The 20476-nt window shown below is 39.7% G+C and overlaps 1 protein-coding gene across 4 annotated transcripts in view; it reads right to left on the bottom strand.

Moving 5' to 3' along the window:
* Positions 1 to 20476, bottom strand: part of tbc1d32 (TBC1 domain family, member 32) — a 245760-nt gene that overhangs the window by 209501 nt on the left and 15783 nt on the right. For all 4 annotated transcript variants that reach the window (XR_015753686.1, XM_043684303.2, XM_043684307.2 and 1 more), the window contains exons 2-4: positions 20004 to 20162; positions 14016 to 14177; positions 12843 to 13020 (exon numbers count right to left, since the gene is read on the bottom strand). Coding sequence is in view for 3 of the 4 variants with exons in the window: in XM_043684303.2 (XP_043540238.2) it covers positions 12843 to 13020; positions 14016 to 14177; positions 20004 to 20158 (495 nt within the window). In the remaining variant the exon portion in view is untranslated. The remainder of the gene's footprint in view (positions 1 to 12842; positions 13021 to 14015; positions 14178 to 20003; positions 20163 to 20476) is intronic.

The following is a 20476-nucleotide window of genomic DNA, read 5'->3' as shown; positions in this document are numbered from 1 at the left end:
CATGATTAGATTTCTCCATGATCAACAATATAAAGCACCTTTGTTTTAAAAAAGAAAGGAAACCTAAACCCAAGATGTTTTATAATTCAATGATTGTTCCTGAAGTCAGGAAGGAGAGTACTTTGACTCCACCTCAATTGTGATCACACAACCATCCAGTACACTGATCTGATAATCTGACCTTTAGAAAAATGAAAAGTTGAGCTGAGAATATGTAACAGGTACCACAGCAATTCTAAATAATTAAAGCTAACAAGTACAGTATTGACAGAATGCTGCATTGTTGGAGCTACTACCATTCAAATAAAATTCATCATTCTAAAAAATGATTATTCAACTAACACTATATTGTGGTTTATGGGAGCAAGCTGTGAACAATTTGGCTGCCGCATTTCCAACATTTTAACAGGGACTAAGTACTTTATTGGATATAAAGTGGTCTGGCATGCTTGGTTCCTTAAAAGGTGTCATATAAATGCATTTTTTTGAAAAAAACGCTGTTCTTGTGTTTTTTCATACTCAACTTGTGTCTGTTATATTATGAAGAGATGTGATTGAAATATTATTTGTTTTTAAAACTAGCAGAATGGATATAAGCATAAGTGTGTAATACGAATATATGTCTTGAATGTTTAAGTAAATAATACTTTGCTAAGGAAAAGGTATGGGTACAAATGTAACAATGATGCATCTGAAAGGAACAGAGAATTCTCATATCTAGAGTCATACAACACGGAAACAGACCCTTCGGTCCAACTCGTGCCCTGACCAGACATCCCATTCTGACCTAGTCACATATGCCAGAATTTGGCCTTTATCTCTCTAAACCTTTCCTATTCATTTTCCCATCCAGATGGCTTTTAAATGTTGCAATTTTACTCGCCTCCACTACTTCCAGGCAGCTTATTCCACCCTTTGCAGGAAAGTTACCCCTCAGGTCCTTTTTAAAATCTTTCTCCTCTCATCTTAACCATTTGTCCTCTCATTTTGAATCCCCCACCCTGGGAAGAAAGACCTTAGTTATTCCCCCTATTCATGCCTCTCATGACTTCATAAACCTCAATAAGGTCACCCCTCAGTCTCCGATGCTCTGGGGGGGGGGGGGGGGGGGGGGGGAAATAGTCTACTCAGCCTCTCTCTACAGCTCACACCCTCCAGTCTCAACAACAACAACATCCTTCTAACTCTATTCTGCACTCTCTCAAAAAAGTTTAACAACATAGAAGGGCAACCAGAATTATATTCCAAAAGCGGCTTCACAAAGTACTGTACAGCCACAACATGACACACCAACTCTGGTACTCAATATTAAGAACAATGATGGAAAGCACGTCAAATGCCTTCTTCACCACCTTCTCTACTTGCAACTCCACTTTCAAGGAACTATGGACCTGCAACCATAGGTCAGTTTGTTCTGTAACATTCCTGAGGGCCCTTCCATTAACTGCTCAAGTAATGCTCTGGTTTGCCTTACCAAAATACAACAGCTCTCATTTATCTAAATTTAACTCTATTTACCACTCCTTGACCCACTGGCCAATCTGACCAAAGTCCTGTTGTACTCAGAGATAATCATCTTCACTGTCCACCACACCACATATTTTGGTGACATCTGCAAAGTTATTAACATTACTTTCTATACTCACATGCAAGACATTTTTATAAATTATGAAAAGCAGCAGACCCAACACTGATCCTTGTGGCACTACTGGTCACAGGTATCCAGTCTGAAATACATCTATCCACCACCATCCTGCCTCCTAACTGCAAGCCAATTTTGTAACCAATTGGCTAGGTCCCCATGGGGTCCATGTGATCTAACTTTACTAAGTAGTCTATCACGTGGAACCTATTGAATGTTTTTCTGAAGTCCATAGAGACAATGTCTAGAAGTGTTTTCAACAATCTTCTTTGCCACCTCTTCAAAAAACAAACAAATCAAGTGAGAGAGACATGATTTCCCACACACAGTCATGCTGACTGTTACTAATCAGTCCTGGTCTTTCTGGAGAACTTTCAGAGTGAGGTCACGTGGCACAGTTTAAGCGAAGACAGACAATTGCAGTTTTGAACTTTGTGAAGAGAATTGCCTGAAGAGCAGTAGCCCATTGTTACCTCTCGCTTTCTATGCAACTCCACTCAGCAAAAAAACATTGAAGCTGAAAATCCACCAAAATACAGTTGCAATTAATCATCCCCCAAATTAGCACTTTCACCTGAGAACCAGTTTTATCTATATCCATAACTATCACAAAACTTATGGAACTATATTCACTGTTCTTAAAATGTTTTTCTACTGGAACTTTAACCTGGCCAGGTTTATTCCCCAATACAAGATTTAGAATGGCCCTTCCTTAGTTGAACGGGTCTATATATTTTTTCAAGAAACCCTTTGAGATGCACATAACAAACTTGGTCCCATCGAAGCTCCTGGGACTAAGGGAGCCCCAGTCAGAGATGTACAGCACAGAAACAGACCCTTCCGTCCAAATTCTGCATGCCAAGCAGATATCCCAACCTAATCTAGTCCCATTTGCCAGCACTTGGCCCACATCCCTCGAAACCCTTGCTATTCATTTACTCATCCAGATGCCTTTTAAATGTTGCACCATTTCCTCTGGCAGCTCATTCCATACATGCACCACCCTCTGCATGAAAAAGTTGTCCTTTTTATATCTTTCCTCTTCACGCTAAACCTATGCCCTCTAGTTCTGGACTCCCCCACCCCAGGGAGTCTATCCATGCCCCTCATGATTTTAGAAACCTCTATAAGGTCACCCCGCAGCCTTCGACCCTCCAGGAATAGCAGCCACAGCCGATTCCGCCTCTCCCTATAGCTCAAATCCTCCAACCCTGGCAACATCCTTGTAAATCGTTTCTGAACCCTTTCAGGTTTTACAACATCCTTTCGGTTGGAAAGAGACCAAAACTGCATGCAAAATTCCAGAAGTGGCCTAACCAGTGTCCTGTACAGCCACAATATGAACTCCCAAACTCAGATACTCAATGCTATGAACCAATAAAAGGAAAGCATACCATATGCCTTCTTCACTGTCCTATCTAACTGCGATTCTACTTTCAAGCAGCTATGAACCTGCACTCCAAGGTCTCTTTGTTCAGCAACACTCCCTAGGACCTTACCATTAAGTGTTTAAGTCCTGATAAGACTGGCTTTCCCAAAATGCAGCATCTTGCATTTATCTGAATTAAACTCCATCTGCCACTTCTCAGCCCATTGGCCCATCTAGTCAAGATCCTGGTGTCATCTGAGGTAACCCTCTTTGCTGTCCATTACGCTCCAATTTTAGTGTCATCTGCAAACTTACTAACTGTACCTTTTATCTCACATCCAAATCATTTATGTAAATGACAAAAAGTAGAGGGCCCAGCACTGATCCTTGTGGCACTCCACTGGTCACAGGCCTCCATTCTGAAAAACAACCTTCCACCACCACCCTCTGTCTTCTACCTTTGAGCCAGTTATGTATCCAAATGGCTAATTCTCCCTGTATTCCACGAGATCTAACCTTACTAACCAGTCTCCAATGGGGAACCTTGTCGAACACCTCTTTGAAGTCCATATAGATCATGTCAACAGCTCTGCCCTCATCAATCCTCTTTGTTACTTCTTCAAAAAACTCAATCAAGTTTGAGAGTCATGATTTCCCGTGCACAAAGCCATGTTGACTATCCCTAATCTGTCCTTGCCTTTCCAAATAAGTGTAAATCCTGTCCCTCAGGATTCCCTCCAACAACTTGTCCACCACTGATGTCAGGCTCACCAGTCTATAGTTCCCTGGCTTATCTTTACCACCTTTCTTAAATAATGATATGATGTTAGCCAATCTGCAGTCTTCTGGCACCTCACCTGTGACTATCGATGATACAAATATCTCAGCAAGGAGCCCAGCAATCACTTCCCAAGCTGCCCACAGTTCTAGGGTACATCTGATTAGGTCCTGGGGATTTATGCACATTTGTGTGTTTCACGACATTCAGCACTTCCTCCTCTGTAATAGGGACATTGTTCACGACGTCACCATTTATTTCCCCACATTCTATATTTCCCAAGTCCTACTCCACTACAAATACTGATGCAAAATACTTGAGTATCTCTCCCATCTCCTGTGGCTCCACACAAAAGGCTGCCTTGCTGATCTTTAAGGATCTTTGCTGATCTTCCAGTCAATATTTGACAAGTTAAAATCACCCACTACAACAACAACAATATTGTTTTTACCTGTATCTGTTCCTCCATCTCCCACTAGCTGGTGGGAAGCCTATGATATAAGCCCATTGTAGTGATGCACCTTTCTCATTCCCGAGTTGCACCCATATAGTGTCCCTGGATGAGCGCTCAAAGATGTCCTCTCTTTGCTCCAGATATTATTGGTATACCTCTTAGGTATCTATATGTATTTGTGTGCAATTGTTTGTCAATAATCTTGTATCTTTATTTCAGTAAGTTTATTTGTGATAGTTAAGAAGTTATTCGTTATTCACTAAAGAAATCTGGTTGACAGACTCTTAATGCTTAGACAATGAGACTCATAATTGGCCATTTCACCAAACTGATTAAATTTAAAATTGTGTGACCACTGGAGTAGTGGAGTGCAGCAGGGATCAGTGCATCCCTCCAAACTCAGTCCTAAGCTATTTGAGGACTGAAAAGATTAGATAAAAGACTTATTTGGAACTGGGGACAAAAAGCTATTTAGTAGTTTTCTGTTCAGCACGTTTCCAAAGGCCTCTGGAAATCTAAACAGATCACATCCACTGGCTCTCCTTTGTCTAAACTGCTTATCACCTCCTCAAAGAATTCAAATGGATTTGTCAGGCAAGACATCTCCTTAACCAAGCAGTGTTAACTCAACACTATTTTATCATGGATTTACAAAAAATCTGCAATCTTATCCTTAATCATAGACACTAAATTATTACCAACAATTGACGTCAGGCTAACGAGCCTATAGATTCCGGTTTTCTTTAGTTATCCTCTGCTGTTTTTTTTTAAAAAGGCTTCCCACTAATCTTCACCACATTGTATCTACTTCTGTGTAGTCATGCTTGTCCCCAACTTCCCTTGTTAGCCATGGTTGCCTCATCCTCCCTTCATGTTTTTTCTTCTTTGAAATGAATTCCCACTATTGCTGCTGCACCAGTTCCCCTTCGGATCATCGCTGGCTAGCTCCTCCCTCATGTTTTTGTCATTACCTTTACTCAACTGTAATACAGTTACATCTGATTCTAGCTTCTTCCACTCAAATTGCATTTTGAATTCTATCATATTATGGTCACTGACTCTTAGAGGTTCCTTCACCTTAAGATCCTTAATCAAGTCATTACACATCACCAAATCCAGAATTACTTGTTCCCTGGTGGATGCTACCATAAGCTACTCTGAAAAACACATGTTGTAGACATTCCAGAAATTCCTTTCCTTGAGATCCACTACTAACCTGATATTCCCAGTCCACCTGCATACTGAAGTCCCCCATCATACTAAAGAATTCAGGGATGGAATTAAGTACCACCACTAGCAGAAATAGTAGTCGATAAACTATTGGGGCTCAATGCAGGGGGCCAAATTCACCTGGCCCTGATGGCTTGCATTGGCGAATCTTAAAAGAATTCACTACATCTGTTGTAATTTTCCAAAAATCCTTGCATCCTAGAGAAGTATTAGAGGAATTAAAAACTACCAATATGATATCTCTACTCCAAAAACTGGGTAACTATAGACTGATTAGCCTAACAACTGCTGTTGATTCTCCTGCTCCTTGGAAGTTGCCTAGCCTGCTGGGTTTTTCCAGCACCACATTTTTCAACTGCTGTTGGAGCCAATTATTAAAAGGAGTAACAGCAGCACATTTGGAAAATCATCATCATCTAAACAAGCAGAGTCAACATGGTTTCATGAAAGGGAAATCATGTCTGACTACGGGTTATAGATTTGAGGAAGTCCCAACCACAGAGGATGGAGGGGAACCAGTGGCTGTGCTGTATTTGCACTTCCAGAAACTATGTGACAAGGTACCTCAAAAAAGTTAAGATGGTGTTGGAGGTAACACATTGATGTGTATACAGAATTAGCTAATGGGCAGGTAACAGTGAGTGGGTATAAGGGGTTCGTTTTCAGACCGGCAACTATTGGGGTTCCACTGGGATAAATGCTGGGACCACAACTGTTTACAATTTATGTTAATGACTGGGAGGAAAGAAGTGAATGTACTGTCACCAAATTTGCAGATAACACAAAAGTAGGTGGCAAGTCAGGTTGCAAATGGGATACAACTGTTTACAGAGAGATATTACATAGTAACATAGAAGACAGGAGTAGGAGGCGGCCATTCCGCCCTTCAAGCTTGCTCCGCCATTTGTCACGATCATAGCTGATCATCCAACTCAATAGCCAAATCCTGCTTTCTCTCTATAACCCTTGATCCCATTTGCCCCAAGTGTTACATCTAGCTGCCTTTTGAATGAATTCCACAGGCTCACCACTCTTGGGTGAAGAAATGTCTTCTCATCTCCATCCTAAATGGTCCACCCAAATCCTCAGACTGTGATGTCCGGTCCAGAACACACCCACCATCGGGAATATCCTCCCTGCAACTACCTGTCTAGTCCTGCTAGAGTTTATAAATCTTTATGAGATTCTCCCTCACTTGTCTGAACTCCAGCAAAAACAATCCTAACCTAGTCAATCTCTCCTCATATGTCAGCCCTGTCATTCCCAGATTCAGCTTGGTAAACCTTCACTGTACTCCCTCAAGAGCAACAGAAAAGGAGACCAAAACTGTACACAATATTCTCGGTGTGGCCTCACCAAGGCCCTGCATAGTCGCAATAACACATCCCTACTCCTGTACTTGAAACTTCTTGCAATTAAGGCCAACATATCATTTGCCTTCTTTACCACCTGCTGCACCTGCATGCCTACCTTCAGTGACTGGTGCACAATTACACCCAGGTCCCATTGCACATGCCCCTTTCCCAATTGACAGCGTTTCAGGTAGTAATCTGTTTTCTTGATTTTGCTTCCAAAATGAATAATCTCACATTTATCCAGATTATACTGCATCGGTCATTGATTTGCCCACTCACCCAACTTGTCCAGATCATTCTGGAGTATCTCTATGTCCTCGTCACAGTTCACTCTCCCATCTAACTTGGTATCATGGGCAAACTTTGAAATGTTACATTTTGTTCTCTCATCCAAATCATTAATATATATTGTGAATAGCTGGGGTCCTAGCACCAAACCCTTTGGCACACTAGTTACTGCCTGCCAATTTGAAAATGACTTGTTAATTCCTACTCTTTGTTTCCTCTCTGTCAAACAGTTTTCTATCCATCTCAATACACTTGCCCCAATCCCAGGCGCTTTAATCTTGTGCAAGAGTTTTGTCAAACGCCTTCTGAAAGTTCAAGTAGACCACATCGACGGATAGGTTAAGTGGGCAAAAAATTGTCAAATGGAGCATAAGTTGGAAATTTTGAAGATTTTAGTTTTGGAAGGGAGAACAAAATTAGAGTATTATTTAAATAGGGAAAAGTTTCAGAAAGCTGTAACATAAACATATTACTTGTGCATAAAAACAGAGAGCCAGTACACAAGTGCAGCATGTAATCAGGAAAATAACAATGACATTGGAATGATTGCCATTATTTCAAGGGTATTGGAGTATCAGAGTAGGGATGTCTTACTGCAACAGTATAACATGCTGGTGAGACTACATCTGCAGTAATGTTGCTGGAGCAACTTTGGTCCCCTTATTTAAGGAAAGGAATCATTTCATGGAGGCAGCTCAGAGAAGGTTCACTATCTTCTCCAGTATATAGGGATGAGCAAAGGCTAACCAGATTGGGACTCTACTCACTGGAGTTTAGAAGAATGGGAGGTGATCGGATTAAAAAATACAGGACTCTTAAAAAGCTTGATGGGGTAAATGTAGAGAGGATGTTTCCCTCGTGGGAGAGAGTCTAGAACCAGCGGGTACAGTCTCAGAATAAAAAGGCAACAATTTAAGAATGAGATAAGGAGGAATGTCTTCTCTCAGAGTGGTCAGTGTCTTTGGAACTCCTTGTTAAAGAAGGTTGTGGGATCAGAGTTCTTGTGTATATTTAAGGCTGAGATAGATAGATCCTTGAATGGTACGGGAAATCAAGTGTTGCAGGGAAAGGCAGGGAAGTGCACAAGGAAAGTCAAGCAGCCACAAGCCTATTGAATCATGCAGACCCAAGTAGCTGAATGGCCTATTTTTGTTCCTATTATTTATCATCTTACTATGTAGGAGTCCTACTGAAAACAAAAGGAGTCCAACCACGTTCATGATTATTGATGCTGCTACATTGTTACCTGAGACAATTTCCCTGAAAGCCATTTTTAACAAGATGATGGTGATGAAGTAAACTCAGCTCTTCATCAGATTACTGATTAAGATCCAGTGGATCAAATTTATGTCTAAAGTTTTTCAGAGAAAGTTGAGTTGTCTGGAATCAACACTGCGAAAGCCATCAGTCTACCCCTCACAGACACAAGACACTTTAAAATTGTACCATTAGATGATTAGGGCATACTGTCATGATTACCCTTATGAATGAGACTAAAAGTTGATTTCTCTTGCTTGCCAAATGGGAATCACCTAACGAAATTAGTTTTCACACATAAGGCCCTCTACAACTAATCAAGACAAGGCTCTTCGTGCAAAGGATATCTGCATTAGATTTAATATCTGTGTCCCAACAGTTATGAGAACTGCAAAGATGGCTCAAGTACACTTAAAACTTCACAAACAGCCACGACAAAAATGGACAGAAACCAAAGTCAGGAGCAGATCATATTTTACCATTTCCTTTACCAACACTGTTAAAGTGAGGGTAGTGGATATACTGTTTTATAAAAAGACAAGATTATATCATGCAAATTAGATGTATTATTATCCTATTAATGTGTAGGAATAAATTTCTTCAACACTGCTGGAAATTAGAACCTCAGTTTGTTTATGAAAAAGTCAATTAAGAAGCTTCAGACTGATGAGACGAGGTGATCCTGAAGTGTTTTTCTTTCTGTATCTTGCAAAAAAACTACCATATATCCTTCTAATTTTTCTTTAGAAGTTGTTATAGAAGTAGTAGCTGTTCAGGAAATCTGCAAATATACATTTAACAGGAAGTTAGAAAATTTTGTCTAACTAACACTAGTACTCTTAACTTTTTAACAAGGGCCACAAAGAAACTGTGGAATTCACTAACCCAGAGCATGATGGACACTGAATAAATGTAATGAAGAGACAGACAGATTTTTAATTTGTAAAAGGTTACAAGGATTTGGAAAGGAGAGTTGAGATGAGGTTGAGAGGAGATCAGCCATGATTGTATTAAATAGCGGAGAAGGCTCAATTGACTGAATTACATACTTGTGCTGCTAGTTTATAAATGTCATCACCCTTTTTCAGACAGTTACTGACAGGCAGTTAAATGCTGCACTTTCCAGCTCTGCCCTCACCCAAGGTTGATAATCTTTCCAATAGCAATGTGTCACATAGCCCACAAATACCATACTGTATGTGCTAAATCAATGTGATTATTAGTTTTATAGTATATTTTATACACTTGTGTATGTGGTAGGCTTTTTAAATAACAAAAAAACCTTAGATAAACTAAAAACAAAACCAATTTTAAACCTACATTGAGAAAATGTAATTCATTTCAAAAGTTTTCACTAGCTTTACCAGATTGTGTAATTACTACAATTTAAAAAAACATTGTGAAATACTGCACAATGTTAGACTTATATTTCACATTATTCCACAAGTTGCAAAGGATATTCTCCATCTAAACGGCTACATTTGAAACTGGTTAAATTAATTGTGCAAAGTAGCCAAATATATTTACATGATCTGACATGTAATGATGAAACCAATATCCTTATTTTAACAGCTCAAAGGACAATTAACTAATATTACACACTGAAGAATAAAATTGAATAAGACTGCAGCAAAATTAAAATATCTTGGTACTGTTAACAAGTTTATCATACTCTATGTTTCTACTCAAAAATAAAACAATCCACTATAAAACAATAACAATATATTTTAAAACAATCTTGTCATGTCACATTCACAGATTTATATGTGAATGTGATATTTTTTATTCCTGCATTCAAAGATTGCAATGTTCACGCTGCCTCACCTTATTCTTCCTCTCAGAATTTAAATGTGAAGAATACATTTTATTTGCCACATGTCCTTCCACTACATTTGATGTCCAAAGAGACTTAAACAAGGTTTCTGCTAAGGTTCCTCTTGGCACACTGGTCAAGTAAGAGCCCATGGACCAAACAAAAGTGGCACTTTGGATCCAAAATTGTCTGATAGTAAGTAGAAAAATGTTTCTGTGACTGGGAATCTATTTCTAGTGAAGTTCCACAGGACTTGATGCTTGGCCCTTGTTATTTGTTGCATACATTAATGATCTGGACTTAAAATGTAGGGGGTACAATTAAGATGTTTGCAAATGACATTGCAAAATAAACAGTGAAAAGGATAGCCATAAATTATAAGCGAATAGCAATGGACTGGTTAGCTGGGCAAAGTAATAGGAAAATGAAATTCAAACCGAAAAAGTGAGGTAATGCAGTTGAGGAGAGCAAACAAGGCAAGCAATTACATAATGAAAGGTAGGGCTTTGGAAGGTCCAGAGGGATCTTTATGCATATCCACAGATCCCTGAAGGTGGCAGGGGACGTAAATAAGGTGATTGACAAAGCATGTGGGATATTTGCCTGTGTTTCAAAATGAGGCATAGAATACAAGAGCAAGGAGATAAGCTGGAACTGTATAAACACTGGTTAGCCCACAGCTAGAGTAGTGTATGCAGTTCTCATCACTACATTGAATGAATCACATGACTGCACTAGAGATGGTGCAGAGAGAGATTTACAGAATACTGCTTGGGCTTGAGAGTGCGAGCTATGAGAAAAGATTGGATAGGCTGAATGTTTTTTCCTTGGAGCAGCAAAGACTGAGATGGGACCTAATAGACGTGTGTAAGATTATGAGGGGCATAAGTTGGTTGGATAGGAAGGTATTTTATCTATTTGTAGAGCTGCCAATAACCAGAGGATGTAGATTTAAGACAAGACATAGGAGGCTCAGACAGGAGTTGAGGAGAATCTTTTTCACTCAGAAGGTGCTGGGAATTGGAAACTCTGCCTGAAAGGGTGGCTGAGTCAGATACTCTTAGAACATTTCAGTAGTACTTGGATATCCACTTGCATTACCATAGCTTCCATAGTTATAGACCAAAAGCTGGAAAATGGGATTACTGTAGTCAGATCTTTGTCAACTGACAGACACACTGGGCCAAATGACCACCTTTTGTATTGTAAACATCTGAAAACATATGGCCCGGATTTTCTGTTAGCCGGACAGTCACTAATACAGCAAAGATAGGAACTGCAAGACCCCAATCATAGCATACTCCAAAAGGAACTGCTTGGAAAATTGAGTTTTCTGTTCAGCAATTCCTCTACTCCTGGAATCCTCCAAGATTCTCCATTAAAATCAGAGACTTTAGATCGTTGCAAAGAAATTAAATAAAATGCTAGCTGGGAAAAGTTAAATTATTAAGTACATTGTCTTACATCTGAGCAACTATTCAACAGACCCTATACTTAACTTACACAACCCAACTGAATCAGTAGTAATGTTTCTTACTGTATTGACATGGTTAATGCTATTTGGCACAATGTTTCTCTCCCTCTGACTTAGTACTATCACCAAGACTTTCCTTCCAAATTGCAGCTTCTCCCCATGCCACAATGTTGCCCAAGGTCTGCACCCTTGAACTCCAACCTATCAGACCCCATGGCTGTCTACCAGAGCCACCACTTTCTCTGATGGCTGCCCGACAGCATTCCTTCAAAAGGTAGCAGTGCCTCTCTCTTGCTAGGTGTGCAAACGAGTGTCATCCCTCCTGGTTCCCACCAACCTAGTTATCAGAAATAGGAATAGAATGCAGAGATCCCCCTCAAAATGTCTCTCACGTAGCTTTGTCATGGTTGGCAACCTGCAGACAAATGATTCAGTAGGTACAAGAATTGAATCCATGCTATTGGCATTATTTTGCTCAAGTCACCTAATCAACACAGTGAATTGTTCCATTTTCCATTTACAAGAAATCACCTATTAAAATTCACCTGAAAGCATCAAACTCATCGGAAACCAAGGCTTAAAATTCACACCATCACAATTTGTACAGTCCACTGATCTGCTTAAACTCAGACATTTTATTAAAAATAAATTTCTCCTCATCCAGGAGGAGATTTTTTTTTAAAAAGAAAGAGTGTTACTTTTATAACATTTTGTGGAGTCCCTTGCACTCGAATGGACTTGCACTCCTAATTGCTACTGTTAGAGTAAATTATATAAACTTGTTTTTAGTATACTCAGTCAAGAAAAGATAGAATTAATCCAGAGAGATAAGATGATTAGTAACATCATTTAAAATGTTTAATATTAAAACACTGGTTTAAAATATTTTTTCAAAATAAAATCTGTTAAATTACTTAGAAGGTCTGTGCATTTACAGTATACTGCCAATACATACAAACCAGAATAATTCCAAATTTAATCACTGGTTTGTCCTGACACAATTTAACAAAGCACTATAGGTTGAATATTTTTGACCCAGGTTTAGGGCGAACCAGAACTCCGGGTTCTTGCACTGAATAACTCCCTAATGATTATTTATTTGTCCTCAGATTGTAAACAGTCAACAATATGGAATACTTCAAAGAGGAATAAAAGATCCAAGAATAAGAAGAATTTATTTACCTGATTGAATGATGATCCACTGTCAGAGCAACTGTCCATGCAGTAACTAGTGTGCTGCTCATGCATTTTCTTTTTGTGTAGTTCTTCTTTCTTTAGTTTATCTTCTTCAAATTTATTTATTAGCGATTCAACTACAACCATCATTGTATTTTTTAAAGATCGCATCATCTCCTTGTATCTGTAAGAAAGCATGACAAGATAAAAGTTCACCAAGCAATGAACTTTAGCTTCTTAAACTAGTTAAATTGCACTTAATCATCCTTTAGTAATTCAATAAAGCAGAAGTTTGAAATAAGAGTAAATTTAAAAATCAAGCCGATACGTGCAGTCCCCATTCAAATCTTACAGCCACTGGTACATAACTACCTGCAGTTGGAAAGTTTCATATGACAAATTAAGCTCTCAATCCTAAAACAGATACAGTAACACCCTTGCCCCAGAAGCAGACATTAGTGTGGGTCACTGATCACCAAAGGTATCTGTCCACCACACCCAAATAAAACACCATTAATAGGTAGCAGTGGTGAAGCTGGTAAACTCATCCTCAGAAGCGGTGCTTTGATGAAGTGGAGGAATTTCAAGCCTGTCTATTACTTCCTGCTTACTGTCAAGGCTGAAGGTACAAGGCTAAAAAAGTTATTTACATCACTTCCATTAAATTTTATTAAACCACCTTCTCCAATGAATGCCATTACCAAACTTTGATGTGAGGTATTACACATATTCTAGTTGTGCATTATAATGAAGCATTTTGAGCTTAATCTTACAATCTCGGTTATAGAGAGGATGATCTTTTAGTCATATAACTGGGAACCTTCAATTCTACATGCCCCATCAATTACACATTGTAGAAATCAGTTATTCTATAAATGTAGAAATTTCAGCTTTTACTCTGGGACAGACAAACTCTCTGCACCTACAGAACAGCATAGGTCACCTGTTGAATGGCCTGCTGCTCCTGGACTAATCAGCACAGGTCCCCTGTGGATGTCTAGAATGACCCACATGTAGAAGTAGAGGGCGCGCTAACTTTCATATCAATTTGTGGAATGAAACTTCAGAATGCCTATGTATTAAATTCACTTTTGTCCAAGAATCGAAAAACTCTCAAGTTCCATAACTTATTTTTGCCCAGTTTAAATGAATAATGGATGAATGTTGTACACAACCTACTCTTCAGATTCCCGAGTTTTCCTTGTAACTTGTTGAACAAGTGTATCTTGACCAGAACCTAGAGATCGGCCTTCTGCAGAAGTACATTTCTCAGTCTCCTCCTCAATCACAGAGCCCAATGCAGTGTCTATATAGTTTCGCAGATACTTCACCAGCTCATAACTAAAAAAGACAGAAATTAAAGATTTGAATGTGTTAAAGATTTTCATTGAGTTTTGTTTCAGTAGAATCATAACTCAACTTGTAATAAATATAATCACATTTTCATTATAAATATGACACAAAGCTGGTCCTTTTCCAAGGTTATGTTGTCCTTGATTTGTGCAGAGAGGTTCTAAACAACCCAAGGTTCCATCATGCCTGAAATTTGAATGGTTTATTGGGGCCCTTTTGTTTATACCTAACAAATAATGCTTCAGGCAGAAAGCTTTCAAGTCCTTTTAAAAAAAAGCTGGTGTAATCAAGGGGGTATGGCCAGCTCTCCAGGTCAGTACAGTTCAGGGGTTAGTTGAGTCAGGGTCACTGTTGAAGCTGGACACTCTCCCCTTCCTTCTGCCCTTCGGACTTCGTAACCTGTAAGTTTGTGTCATTTTTACTCTGTGCTAAGGGGTTTGTTTATTGGGATTATTGCAAATATTTTGGAACAGCATCGTTAAGTCAGGATAGCCTATCGGGTATTCTATTTTCAGTCTGTTGTGTTTTATTCCGTAATTTTGCAGAAAAGTTGTTTGTTTAAAATACTTGGCAGTCTGACCAGCTCAGTCACTCCAGGAATATCCACTATATGCTTACCTGAAACAAATAGTAACGTTACAGTCTGGGCTACCTGTTTAAAAATATTTTGAGGGGTCAGGCCTGGACCGTAACAAGTAGCAAACAGAAACACCAATCATTCACTGGTTTTAAAATATGGAGTCAACTGAAACACAAAATAAGAAATAGGAGAAATAGGTGTTTGGCTATTGGAGGCTGCTCCATTACTCAGCCAGATCATGGCTGGTGTTCTAACTAAAACAAAATCTATTGATCTCCATTAGACAAAAGAATTAAGTTGACAGCACAAAACTAGCACAGGCTTATATCTTTGAATTATAACATAGTGAATTACTGATCATACCAGAGATATCACAGACAAATGGCAAACCCCCAGTGGCTCCTAGTGAAATTTGGGGATAGTTGGGCTGAAAATTGAGGGACAATGAAACCTTTGAAAAATCGATCATTGAACACTGAAGAGATGGGCAGATCACCAACCACTGTCAAATGGTGAAAATGGTGCACAGTGGAGAAAAGAGGATAAAGAAATATGCTGTTAAAATTATGACAAAGTTAAATGTGCTATGTGAATGTTGGTACCAATTTTAAACTGCATAATTCAGTTGCCACTGGTCAAAATTAAATCAGAAACATAGTCAGAGTCAAACAGCAAGGAAACAGCCCCTTCGGTCCAACCAATCCATGCCCTACATAATCCCAAACTAAACTAGCCCCACATGCTGGCTCCTGGCCCATATCCATCCTAACCTTTCCCAGTCATGTAGCTATCCAATGTCTTTTAAACAGTGTCATCGTAAGCACATCTACCAATTTCTCAGGAAGTTCATTCCACACTCAAACCAGCTTCTGTGTAAAACATTTGCCTCGTGTCTTTTTTTAATCTCTCTCCTCTCACCTAAAAAATGTGCCCCTATTCTTGAAATTCCCCACTCTAGGAAAAAGACAATACCATTAAATCTACACCTCTCGTTATTTTGTAAACTTCTTTCAGATCAAATCCCATCTATAATATAATCTAAAATAGACTCTGGCTTCAACTGGTTTGCTATACATGCATTTGTTTCTCTGATGGAAGAACTACATATTAAGGCCATGAGCCACAGAAGCAGAAGTAGGCCATTCAGCCCACTGAGTCTGCTCCCCAATTCAATGAGATTGTGCCAGATATAATTATCCCTAACTCCACTTACCTGTTTTTTTTCTCATAATCCTTATTTCACTTGTTAATTAGAAGTCTTTCAATCTAAGCCTTGAATATAAGTAATGACCCAGACTCAACAGCTCTCTGTATTCAGAGTTCCACAGATTTAGTATATTCAGAGGAGAAATTCCTCCTCATCTGTCTTAAATGTACAACCCATTGTAGTGTTTGCAATGAGGTCAGCCAGGTGATCCTTATAGAATATGAGTTCTCTGACTGGGGCTGTTAATCTGGTCAAATCAGAGAGCCCTGGTTGACAGATAAGGACAAAGTCACACTGGCCACTCGGGTGTTTCTTTTCTTCCTGGTGGTGGAAATTTGAATAAAGATTCGTGCACCTTGTGTCTTTCACTATGTCTCACACCTGCACACACACAACATGGGTGCTGGGGGAAAAATAAGCACTACCGCAGTTAAGTGGTAGTGTGGGGGAAAGAAAAAAAATGCAAAAAGAGAAAAAAAAACAAACAGGCATGTCAAAAAAAAGAGTCATCCCGCGGGAGCCCATGCCCCACAACCTGAGCCGCCTCCGGAATTTTAGTTTTGTCCCTTTTAAGGGCTTAAAAAGGCGGGCCCTGTATCGACTGCTGCTGCACACCGTCCACCTCTTCTCCCTCATCTACCGCCCGGACACGCCTTGGCGTGCCCATTTGCCGCTGGACGGTGAAGATCCCCAGTGGAGGGCTCTCTACATGGGAGTCCTCCCCCTTTCTCTCAGGGATCTGCGGTGGAGGGTGCTGCACGCAGCGGTCCCTTGCAACCGCAGATTGCGGTGGGTTCACGGACTCTCAGCCCAAGTGCCTGTTCTGTGGCGGTATGGAGTCTGTGAACCACGTGTATATTGGGTGTGGGCGTTTGCAATCCCTTTTTGATTTTCTTAAAAACCTCCCCCTCTGCTTTTGGTTGCACTTCAGTCCCACACTCCTAATCTTCGGGCACCCGGTACGGAGGAGGGAGGACAGGTCTGAAGACCTCCTCGTGGGTCTGGTCCTGGGCCTGGCCAAACTGGCCATAAACAGGGCCAAGCAGCAGGCAGTGGAGGGGTCGTTAGGGCCGTCTGCCTGCCCCTCTTCCGCGGTTACAGTAGCACCTGGGTGTCTCTGGGAAAGGAGCACGCAGTGTCCATCGACACCGTGGAGTTGTTCAGGGAGGGGTGGGCGCCGCAGGGAGTCGAGTGCATTATTTCCCCCTCCAACTCTATTTTGATTTAATCCCTGCCCTTCCCTCCAATGTTTAATCACACAGCATTGCCCTTTGAGGTGACGGGCACTGCTTGTCACTGGCCACTGGGGTGTTTCTTTTCTTTCTGGTGGTGGAAATTGGAATAAAGATTCGTGCACCTTCCGTCTTTCACTGCGTCTCACACCAGAAGAAAGAAAATAAAATCAGGAGTGTCAGACACTGATTATTCTGACAGTTGGCTCTAAGGGAGTTGGCGGGTGTGAAAGACTCTCCATGTGTAAATGAATGGTGACTTAGTGACAGGTTACTGGCCTCTGTGGAGTTATTTCATTCTTACTCCAAGATTATGCCTCTGGTCCTGGACTCTCTCATAAAAGGAGAACAAGCTTTCCCCAATTACCCTGTCAAGTCTTCGAAGAATCGTGTACATTTCAATTAGGTTGCCTCTCAATTTTCAATATTCCAATGACTACAGACCCAACCCACTCAACCTCTTCTTATAAGACTGTTCCTCCATATCTGGCATCAACCTAGTGAACTTCTTTGGACTGCCTCTGATGCTGGTTTATCTTTCTTTACATAGGGCCCAAAATTGTTTACAATATTCCAGCCGATTACTGATTTATACAGTTTTAGCAAAACCTCACTACTTTTATACTTTATTCCCTTTGAAATATTCCAGTTCATTCCCTATTACTTGAATGCTTTTTTTTGTGATTCATTGATGAGGACTCCCAAAACCTTTTGGTCTGTCACTTTCTGCAGTTTTTCTCCATTTAGATAATATTCACATTATAAACCTGCAAATGTTTGCCCACTCACTTCATCTGTCATATCACCTCATAGCTTCTTTATGTCATTCTAGCCACTTATCTTCCCACTTATTTTTAAATCATCCGGAAATTTGGTTATGGTATATTCACCTTCCTCAAGGTCATTAATACATATATTGTAAATAATTGTGACCTAGCATTGATCTCTACCACACACTGCTAGCTACAGGTTGCCAGTATGAAAATGCCCCCCTTTTCCCAACTCTCTGTCCTCTAATGGTTAGCCAACCCTCCATGCATGCTAACATTCTACCTCCATCACCATGGGATCTCATCGTATTATTTAGTCTAATGTGTGATACCTTATAAAAAACTTTCTGGAAATAACTTTGCATTTTGCTAAAAGCTGACATCACTGGTATGGCAGAAAACAAACTTTCAAAATCTAAGTTCTGCTTTCTCTGATTATATGTTGAATACTTCTCCATGACTGTTTAGATGAAGAGTACTAACATCAGGCACAAATTATTATTGGCTTTCACAGTATTAAATAGTGGATGAAATGTTTTCAATTCAACTGAAGAGAGAAAATTAGAACAGGCAAGTAATTTGTTGTTATTATTTAATCAAGGGAGTTAAGCACCATTGGTTGGGCCAGCATTTACCACCCATCTCTAATTGCCCATGAGAAGGTGGGGTAATCTGCTTTTTTGAATGCTACATGTCCAAGTGCTGTAGATGCACCCACGATACTTTTAGCGAAGAGTTCCACAATGGCAATATATCTTTCAAGTCAAGTCTGCACCTCTCATCATTCTAGAAGGTGATAAACATGCAATTGTAAGGGGCTAAGGAGCTTTGAAGAACTTCTGCAGGGCATTTGCAGATGGTAAACGTCTTGTCACTATGTGTTTGTGATGAAAGGAGTAAACGTTTGTGGTTGCGTGCCAATCAAATGGGTTACATTGTCTGGGATGGTATTAAAGTTTCTTGAGTTTTGCTGGAGCTGCACACATCCAGACAAGTCCATCACTCTATTAACTTATGCCTTGCATTGAGCAACAGGCTTTGGGAAGTCAGGAGGGAAGTCATTCACTGCAGTAATCATAGCACATGGCCTGCTCTTGTAGCCAATGCTTATATAGCTAGTCCAATCCAGTTGCGAGTCAACAGTAATTCCCAGGATCAACTCCAGGATACTGATTGAGTGTGATTCAGTGATATTAACCCCATTAAATGTCATAAGTTAGATTCTTACTTGCTGGGAGTTGTCCATTGTCTAACATTCAACCTTGTCATTTGTCAGCCAAAGCCTGGATATTGTCCAGTCCTTGTTACATTTGGACATGGACTGAGGAGTTGCAAATGGCAGTAAACATCATGCAATCATCAGTGAACATCCCTACTTCTGACCTTATAATGGAGGGAAGGTCATTGATGGTTCAGCCAAGAACACTATCCTGAGGAACTCCTGCATTAATAGTTGGTCATACAAAGTGTTTTGCAATCAGATCACTTAATTCCAAAATAGATAGGGATGTTACCCTTTATAGTTTGGCCTCCAAAGTGCAACACTGGAGTCTGAGGTCATTCTAGTAGTATTTAACAGTGCAAAGAATAAATGACATATTCTCTATTATTTCATTATGTAAATCCAGGAATCTTCTTTAATCTCTAAATCTCTTATAAAAAAACATTTTCTTTGTTTTTCCATAATCTTTGATAAAGTATTTTTAATTTTCTTTGTAATTTTCCTCTTGTGAATTGATCTGTGCAATTCTCTATTTTTGGGCAAGTAGGATGATGAGTGCAGCTTGCAAAGGGAAGTAACAAAATTAACCCCTCTATACTAGAGACCCATCACCAAAAAAAAAACTTAAGCATGTGAATGTAGTCAGTTACTTCATACCACTTACTAGTTCAATGTTGACCCATCCAGGCTGTGAATGCCAGGTAGAGCTAGAATTCAACTTCAAACCTCTTAATTAAGGTTCATCCTCTACACTAATTTAGTTTTGAAAATCAAACCCCAAATGTCACATTTTTTCAACATACTTGTGAAAGTTTTCGTCAGTTTCCTCCAAGTGTAGCAAGATCTCTTCAGCACATTCAACTGATGGTGCTCCTGAGATTCTCTCCTTTATGCTCTTCAACAGTTGTCCAAGCAAAGGCTGAAGCTCTGCTTCAACCTTGTTAGGAAGATGGGACATTTTGCTGTAAATTATAATGAAAACTATTAGAATGTGACAAAATAGTAAATTATTGATGAATTAATTGCCCTTGTGTAAAAGAAAGTTAGGTAACAAAGGGGATGAATAAAAGCCACAGTAACAACATGAATACAAAACTGACTGAGTGACAGTCACCACTTTTTTCCCCCACTAATTCTTTCTCAAATTGAAGAACATTTTATATGGATTTCTCTGAAGATGTATGATAAGACCCCTGCTCTTCCTGATATATATTAAGATGACCTAGATGTAATTTAAAATTTGCAGATGCTCTGGAACTTAAAATATTGTGAACCA

Source organism: Chiloscyllium plagiosum, unplaced genomic scaffold (genome assembly GCF_037043375.1).
Source record: "Chiloscyllium plagiosum isolate Xiang-an unplaced genomic scaffold, Cpla_swu_hap1 HiC_scaffold_3, whole genome shotgun sequence".
Classification (NCBI taxonomy): domain Eukaryota; kingdom Metazoa; phylum Chordata; class Chondrichthyes; order Orectolobiformes; family Hemiscylliidae; genus Chiloscyllium; species Chiloscyllium plagiosum.
Note: the sequence above shows the minus strand (reverse complement) of the source record. Positions and strands in the feature narration are given on the sequence as shown.